Source organism: Fusarium pseudograminearum, chromosome 1, assembly GCF_000303195.2.
Source record: "Fusarium pseudograminearum CS3096 chromosome 1, whole genome shotgun sequence".
In the NCBI taxonomy this organism is placed as follows: Eukaryota; Fungi; Ascomycota; class Sordariomycetes; order Hypocreales; family Nectriaceae; genus Fusarium; species Fusarium pseudograminearum.
In genome coordinates, this window is record NC_031951.1 from 1,064,338 (window position 1) to 1,073,734 (window position 9,397).

The following is a 9,397-nucleotide window of genomic DNA, read 5'->3' on the forward strand; positions in this document are numbered from 1 at the left end:
GATATGAGAGGGTAGGAGGCTTTCAGTTTAGCTGATCGTGAGTTGGGATAAAACATAAACAACCCAATATTCTAGTCTAGAATATATAAAATCAACATATGCATCAAACCTGGTCTACTCGGAAATTATATGCTGGGTATGATCATCAATGGCGGCATTTCACAACGCAGATTGTTAAAATCAACAACAATCATATAAAAACTTTGATTCATAAACACGACACCCATCAATAACTTCGTCCAACGCCCTAAACTCTATAGAGACCTGTCCATACACACACACGCACACGAGAGAAGACCTCGGGTCAATAGCGAGACGTAGCCCTAGATACTCAGTCAGGCAAGCAGCTTGGTGCACTTCTCATCATCTACCCCCTTTAGCGCTGTCTTTCTTTCTTTTGTTTTGCTTTTCTTCGCATTTCTGTGTTTCCCGCCTCCTCTTTCCCATACAGTGTACATAAAATAAAACGTCAACTGAATCGCCATGAGTAGACAGGCGAACAGTTATAAGCGTTGCGAACAATCTAGTCTCGATCACCCACTCCTCCCTTCCAAGAAAAATAGAGAATATGAAATAACGAAGGCTTTGGGAGAATGAGCTGAACGAATGGGTAAAATATGAAGAGGGGTATCGATCATGCATTCTGCCCGTCTAACATCCCTTGTGATCACGCCCATCTGACACACCTGTCGCCAGATGAAAGCTTTATTAAATGAGACTCCCAAAAAAGCATGTCCCGTCCAATAGTGTGCGGAAGACGCAGCTTTCATGTAGACTTTGACCAAGTATTGATCAATGTGAGGCACGCTCACCAGGTTAACAGAAAGTTGTTCGCACCACTTAGGTCCTTTGAGATCGCCTAGGAAATGAGATACCGGCAGAATGAAGTAAGAATCGTATTTTCATGACGTCGTAAACCGCAAAGGGGTTTGAAGGGGGGAAATGGGTCATGGGCGCACTCAAGCAACATATTAACCCTCGTCCTCATCTTCGTCATCCCCTGGGCTCGCTGTGTCCGTCTTAGCTTTTTTATTCGAGGTTGCAGAGCCAGCTTCAGACTTGCGCTTTGTTCCAGCGTTCCCAGAGTTCTCCCCAGCAGAGTTGTCTTTTCCATCGGCGCTCTTCTCACCATCACGTTCCATAGCCGCAACCTCTTCCGCAGTGAGAAAGCGACCGCCAGGGCCACGAGGTCTTCGCATAGCATGGTTGTGTCGTGATTCGTGGAGATATGGCTTCCGTCCTTTTGACGTCAATCGCAGTTGTTCTTCGAGCTTTTGTCGGGCAACGCGGCGCTTGAGGATGCGGTGGAATTGCTTGGCGTTCACATACAAGGGCGATTCTTCCGCACCGCTAGCGGCCGGCATGTCGGGCGATTGTGGATGTTGCATCTGTGCGGTCGGCATCTGCGGTGGGGCGACGCCTGGTCGCGCGCCGGCATGGCTCATCATCGGTGCAGTAGCAACGCCGGGGCTCGTAACCTGACTCATCCTGCGGCCAGGTAATTGAGACATGCTGTTCATGCGAGGAGATTGGCGTCCATCATTCTTAGCGTTGGTGCCCGTGCGAGGTGAGCTTTGGGGCATGTTGGGATCCGAAGGCATATAGGGATAGTTTGCGCCAGAGGCAGCAGCGGTTGCGGCCATTGCGGCCGCCTGTATCCCAGGCATTCCATAGTGGACTTGCTGCATACCCTGCTGCGGCACTCCGTATGGTGGTTGGTACATGCCGTGACCTTGAGTTTGACCTTGCTGTTGCTGGGAAGCGACAATGGGCGACGATTGCACTGGGTGCTGGGAGATGTTGTTCGTTGGCGATGTGATGTTATTAGCAGCAGCCGAGTTTGTGTAGCCCGAATTTGTATTTTGTCCCTGTTGTTGATATTGACTGTAATCCATCATCCACTAAGTACAGTCTCGTCGACAAGTGTTGAGGAACGTCCCCGTCGCGTTATCCTTACACCACGCGTAGTATCAACACGGTTTTGTCTTGATCCTTGACGCGTGATACTATACCCTCGTTACGAAAATGAGGGAATATCGAGAAAAGAACAGCCTAATTGATCGATCCTGTCTGGAATCAATGCTTGTTTGGATACAGTCTCGGGCTTATTGAGCTGGTGGCGTATTGGAGCGAATTGAAGATTCCCTAGAAGCAGCAACAATATAGTAATTGGGCACGCGTACGTGAGCTGGCAGGATAAGCCGAGTAGATGTCGTTGTGGCTTGGTTCTGCTTCTGGTGGCGGTAGGTGAATATGGCGATTTACACAGCCACACCAGCAAGAATATCGAGTTTGAAGAATATCAACAAACACAAGACAAGAAACGGCGACAGGACAGCACTGGCTGGTCGGTTGATTGTCTTAAAAGATCTGTCCAACCATAGGCGTTAGCTCAAGTGTATATAGGTCAAGCTAGGGTACGAGGAACGGCGTAAAAACGGGGGCGGGAACGATTGAGGTGCAGATGCGCGTTTGGAAAGCCACTCTTGATGCGTTGGCAACCCAGAGTCTCATGCATGACGGAATATGCAGCAAAGGACGGGCCCACACCTTCCAGCCAGGCAGCCCACAAGTCATTTGCTCAGAGTTGCATGGGCTGTAAGAATTGATTCTCGGGGCCTCAAAGTAGGATACTTCCTTCGTTGGGCAGATTTGAGGCTCTGGGATAGAATGTAGCTTTGCCTAGACTTCCAGCACGGCGTTTGATGTCATTGACCTGCCTTGCCTGCATAGACATATCATAGTCTGCGAGGCGTCGATTAACTCTGCGATGCAGATATCGACAATAGTCCTTGAACAGCGTCGTCCAGACTTGCGTTGTGAGCTTTAAACAAGCAAGGGCAGGCGACAATCAAAATGATTGGCTGCCATGACTTATTCTCTTCCAGAACTCTGGACAACTGCGGTTTTGCGCCTCGTAACAGGGTCCGGAAGCGGGGTATTGGCTCGCTAGAAGGGGAGAAGACTTGTATAGCATAGCTGCGCACGCCAAGGCTTGTGAAGCAAGAGTAAGAGCAAACGGAAAAGGCTAGGGGCATACGCATTTTCCCAACTTCATCAACCGCAGCACAAGATAGACACTCGACTGCGTCGTTTCATGATGAAGGAGCGAAAAGTGACCACGATAGATGTATGAACGAGGTAGAAAGGAGAGAAATACAAAGAGGAGATGTGATACGTACATATTGATGGTTTATCTGACCACAGGAACTGTTGCTTGAACGGCTATTAATGTCAGCCTAAGTCGGGGATGTGCGCGCAAGAAACGACAATTAAGTGCCAGTGCCAGTGCCAGTGCCAGTGCCAGTGCCAGTGCCAGTGCCAGTGCAAGTGCAAGTGCAAGTGCAAGTGCAAGTAGCCACCAATGAAGCCCAGGATACTTGATGTACCACAAGCTATCAATGATGACATACAACACACGCGTCGGGCGCAATCTTTTAAAATAAAAGACGCGTTTTGCCAACAAAGTGATAGCAAGCAATGCTGACACGATCTGACAGTCACCGCGACACGACGCGCTTGCTGTTCAGGGACGGGCAGACGACGAGCATCAGATTAAAAAGAAAAATGAGGAAATACCAGTGATAATAACGAAAACGATGTGCAGTACTTACAAAGCGCAATATGTGTCGAACCTCAATGTACCCTTTGTGCTGCGAGATGCTTCGTGGCACACACGAACGCGGGTACACAGTTGAAACGGATGGAGCCTTGTTGAGCACACTCAAGCTTGATCCGATTGTACAACGTCCCTTTCAATGTCGATTAACAACACAGCTCGAATCTGGGGTATAATCTGTATCCGCAGACAAGAACCGTCAGGTGATAGACGATGCGGCCAATGAATATAGACAAGACGATACTGGCGACGATGATAGGCTTCAAAGTCGTGAGTTGAAAAGGCGAAGCGAAATGCAGAAGAGTGCTGATTTGCTGTCGGGGCAGTGTGGGTTTGGTTCGAACCGGGGTGGGTGGGTTGTCTCAAACGAGCGATGGCTAGTCTTGTCGCGCGGCAAGTGCTGCTAGTAGCTCGTGTTTGCAATTTGATGGCAGGCAGCTCAGAAACAGCAAGCCAAGGGGGTTTCACGTTTCCAATGTAGATCGGAAACAGCTACTGCGAATAAGAGAAAGAAAGAAGAAAGTAAGATGCCGTCTTGGGTGGTTTTCGTGATCTTGTGTGACAATGCCAAAAGCTAACAAAGTCTCTACCTATGTACGTACAACAATAGGTAATAGCAATGTGGGGGCTGGGTAAGGCGAAAAGGAAGGAAGAAGAAAGAAAGAAAAGGTTTGTGTTAAGGAGGTTATGGTGCGATGGGTATTAGAGAAGCTTGAGCTGAGGGGTTGGACTGTGAGCAGGGGCGAAAAGTGACAAGCCGACTTGTGATGAAGTGACGATAATACCGAGACAGAACCCGTAAATATTGATATTGAATTTCCAGACGGTTAAGTCAATGTTGCTATGCAGCTGTCGGTAAGGCTGAATGAAGTGGCTGTAGCTTTAGTTGTGTGTTGCCTGTTAAGGTGATTTGACAAGGCGCTGAGCGAATGACAAGAGTCAGAGCTTGTCGTCGTTTTGTCGGCCAACCAAAGCTGGCAGTGCGGACAGAGCGTTTAAACCTTGCGGTTGTTAATGGGCGATTTGCGCGCGGGTGCGATCCAATCAAGACCGGAGTTGAGATTGCTTGTGAATTGTGAATGGCCAGAGGATAATAGCGACACAGCTCGATCAAATCAAATTAATGTTTCGACGAGAGGCCTGGGACAAATCTGCTTTGAGTGGATGGGAGCAGAAGGATTGATTGGTCATGGAGGAGAGAAGCCCGCGAGAGGACGAGGAAATGCGAGAAGGTGATTTGAGGGGCGGGCTCCTGACTACTTCTACACTTTTTGACTGGCCGACAGTAATCAATGTGGACCCAACCCCCATGTTAGAGCTCTGATTGGGCAAGCCGGACCATGACGCAACGCGTAATATTTAGTCCTCCAGCGCACCTCCCATTAAACGGGCAGGCTTTTTTTCTTTTCTTTTGGTAGGAGCCCCCCTTGTGCGGGGGTGAAACTGCGATATAGAGGGGGCTGGGAGTGGTGTTAATCTAGAAAAGTGGAAAGTCCGAGTGTCGAGATCTGTCACAGCATCATGTTCGTATTTTTGTATGAATACATACTGTTTATATTCTTGTCCAGCTAAGTGTACTATCCCTCATTTATTCATCACATGCATCCCAATAGTCCATTCAATGATACCTTGCACCCGCACAGATGCTTGACGGCTGAAAGCCACTGAAGTGGTGGGATACTTTAAACAAAACGTCGTTTTCTTCCTGTTCAAGTCCTTCGGTTTCTTATCCGATTCACCCAGATAGCAAGTATACAACACACACGTATGTTTAATTACTTTCTTATTATGCAAATCCCAGATTCAAGCTGCTTCCTCGTGCCTATACACTCAACGCAATTAATTATTACTTTTTTCCCCATGTAAAGACGAGGTCTCGGGTAGCAAGCAAGATGTGACGACAGGTATCACAACCAAAATTCACCTGCTTTTTACCTAGACTTTCCCACCCCTCTCTGTCGTCGGACGATCATTATCCGTGGATGGTGTATGGATGAGCTGGCAATCCGGAAGGGCTAAAATTAGCCCGAGCTCTTACATGCTCTCGACGGTCGACAAAATAGAATACAAGATTTTGCTCGATTTAAGCTGGGTTTTTTTTCTTCTAATGCGCTCCCAGGGTCAAGGCCAAAAAAAGGTAGCCAATTTTGGCGCACGAAGAGCGGTGACTAGCTGCGGGCATGTTCGAGGTCATTTTACATATATCAACTTTGATAATGCTATCAGTCAGAACGAAATAGACTTCGTTGCAATGGATAGTATCATTAAGTCGCCTAGAATTTAACATTGGTGCCATGCTGCCATGTGCCATTCTTCCATAGAAGCTCTACAGTTCCATGAGATAACTGACACCACATGACGGTCCTGGAAAATCATTGGCAAATGTCGGTGTATTATTGTCGGCACTTTCTCAAGATAAATCCGGCGATCTGGACCTCCTCGTCACTGGTCGTATGTTGCATGTTGGAGATCAGAGACATTTCCAAGCCTCATTGCTCATTATCGACTGGGCTTGGATCCTGCATCAATTGTTTGTTCGCTCCTTGAATCTAGCTCCACAGCACCATGATCCACGTGCAGAATCCCTTGGACCGTTGCAGTGCCTTTACAGAGAGTACCTAAGTACCTACTGCGAGTATACGCGAGCAACAACCTTCGATCGCGTCGAAAAGACCCATGCATGATGAGTGCGAGGGTACATAGTACGGTACAAGACTAGTAGTCCAAATTGTTGGCAGGATAGAGGCAGATGTGCTGATTCCTTTCTTCTTCTCAGGTTACTGCCGTCAAGCCCTGTCGTCAATGTGTTCAGTCCTGGAAAGCTGCTAATGCTGGCTGCAGTTCGTACGTAAGACCTATGGAGTCGGTGAGTGGCCATGATCCTTGGCTTTGTGGATCGCCATCAGGTAACACGGCCGTCGTACCTCAATGGGAATATGCGGGATAAGCTGCCGAGAGCTCCGTATGTGGGCGAGGAGCTCTGTGTGCCCTGTCGCACGCGGACGCGGCGCGTACCTTCAATTGACGTCGCTTTGTTTCCAGACTGATGCTACTAGTATTTATGACCTTGGCTGCTTGGATTCTGAAGTACTGACTTGGAGAACGATCATATAAAAACCAAAATTGTGAAAAATCCAATAATGTACCAACATCTATTGCACTACGATAGCTGCAATGCCTATCCATGATTACAGGAGTGCAGGGCCATATTACCACCTTGTTATACCTACCGTGCCCTGCTTGCTTCTTCGTGTATCGCACATCGTCTCGGATGGTGGGGGCTTAAATGGTGTGTGTCCCTAATTATGTCTTGCTCTACTGCTGCCTCTGTTGCTGGCAATGGTGGTGGCCGTGTTGCGGTCCGTAGAGGACTAGATGCATGCGCATGGTTGGCCAGTTGTCACAATTTGGTTTGCGGCTGGACAAGATTATGATGGTGTGGTTGGGTAGAGAGACCCGTCATCTCGCCTCCCTCTTCTCTCCGTTATTTCTGACGCAGAAAGAGAGTTTGTTGTAAGCTTGAACATGGTGCCTCTATTGACACGGAATTGAGGCTTCGACCTGGATCGATTGGTTACCAGCTTGTACCAGGGATCGATAATCTTCCGATTGGCCTTGACGTATATCTACATTGGGCATTCAGTTGGAAATACACAGAGTACAGTACCCAAGACTATGCAGCAGATGACGGGATACCTGTGCCATGATGGATTGCATCCCAATCATTCCATTTCCCAACATCAATGCATGCAGTCGCCCTATGATCTGGGACGGCATGTATACCAGCCCAATTTCGACAGCCATGTCGTAACAGTTCTGAGACGACCACCTACCTACCTAGGCAATAGCACACAGCGCACCGATATGGAGCCTAATGAGCTGGACAGTTCGATTCAGCCTGTTTGCCTCGGGTTCGGATCAGCCAGATGTCATCCGCGTCTTTGACACAAGCTGCTCGGCGGTAACCCAACTACAATGCCTGACGTCGGTGACTTTTCAGCATCGGCCCATCTTGAGTACGTACGGCATAGACCGGCCTGATGAGCCATGCGTGCACCATCCCTTCGTCATGAAACCTTGGGTTGGGTCAAGTTGCTGCGATATCATGTACATGCGACAGCCCTGTCTTGGACTGAGATGAGGCCTGGCTTGTTGTTTACGTTGCCACTGCCACTCTTTGTCACAATTGCAATGTCCGGTGTCACATCAGCCGCAATTTCTGCTTCCAGGCTCTAATGCCGGTCGTGTCGGCCTTGACCTCATCACTATCACAATAACATGATGAGAGATTTGACTTCATTTACAATCGCGGCCATTCTAGAATTAACTATTCGCCCGAAACTAAGCCCGGAGTGTACGAGACCGTCACATATTGGGGCATCACCCAAGCATCGTACGGCTCTGATTCGCTGTTAATCATGTCTGATTTTCATCCAATGCCCTTGTTGCGCGCTTAATTCACCCACTGATATGAAGCTCCTCCCAGCATCACGTCCGAGACGCGTCCCTGCCCCTGGCCTAAGCCCTTCATTAGTCTCTGTTTCGTCCCTGCCTAGCTTCAGCTCATTTGAGGTGATGAGCTGAAGCCCTTGCGATGGTTTCTCATTCGCTGCCACCGTTGAAGCTCCTCAGCAATGGACTCCTCTTGGGCCTGTGGGCTTGGGGCCCTTGGACGGCACGACCCGTCGATCATTATCTCGGTCCTAGCTTCTTTTCCGTCGCGACATATTATTGCTACTAATATTATTTCCATGTCTTTTAATGGATCCAATTCGGCTATCGGATGAACAATCGTCCCCTAAACTCATGATGCGATCTTTGGCGAGCATCATGACTAGCTTTATTGTTTGTTTGGAGAATTCTCATGTAAAAGTCAATTGAAGGCGTTTTCTGGAAATTACTTTACAGTATCAAGCCCCCACGATAAGTGAATGGCATGTACAGTCACAGTGTCACAAAACATCTTTCTACCATTGATGCCAAAGACTCTTGATGTACTGTCAGTCGTGTTGAGCTTTGCGCTGACTTTGTCCGGTCGAATACTCACTTATCGGAAGTTTTCAGTTAATATATCAATGAAGTCAATGAAGTACTCATTCGATCTGTGAAGAGATATTCAGTTAATATATATAAATCACTTACCTTAATAAAGTTAAATAAACCTTCCAATCTATAAGGGTTAGCAATCGTTTCAATAAAGGGTATCTTGGAACTAAAAACTTGCTCTTCTGCTCGTTCTCGTACTTATCTCTCTTCGTTATTTTATTAGATGAAGAAAGCGTAGGCTGTTATTGTGAGTTTCGCAGACTTCATTCTGAAATGGAGTTTTACAATAAGGCACCTTTATGGCCTTACCGAAATGTTATTTTTTATACTAAGCTCCTGGTGTGGTACGGTTGAGCATCACCTTTTGTTTAACTTGGGAGGATAACTCGCCACCTCATAGCATCGAAAGAACCAGAATACAGGGAAGCAGCTAATAACTAGAACATCACGACGTAGTCGTGCTCCGTTCGCATGAAGTTAAAAACTTAAAAGCAACCGCAATATTCACCAAGCTTGGACCTGCCTACCTAGTGCTGCTATCTAGATAGAAATTAACTGAAAGGAGTTCAATGAAGATTTAATTATGTACGTGTAGTCAAGATATTCAATATTGGTATATCTGCATGCCTCAAGACCTGCCAAACATTATACTGGCTGAAGTCCCGGTTGAAACTACTGCAACCAAACACGGTTGGCCACTGTGCATTTTCTTCACGTTCAGTACTGACCGAG

The 9,397-nt window shown here is 47.6% G+C and overlaps 1 protein-coding gene across 1 annotated transcript; it reads right to left on the reverse strand.

Moving 5' to 3' along the window:
* Positions 1 to 971: 971 nt before the first annotated feature.
* On the reverse strand, positions 972 to 1,895 carry FPSE_00010 (uncharacterized protein; the record flags this gene model as incomplete). The annotated part of the gene is made up of 1 exon (XM_009253130.1): positions 972 to 1,895. The coding sequence occupies one exon, from the start codon at positions 1,893 to 1,895 to the stop codon at positions 972 to 974; it is 924 nt and encodes a 307-aa protein (XP_009251405.1).
* Between the last annotated feature and the right edge of the window lie 7,502 nt (positions 1,896 to 9,397).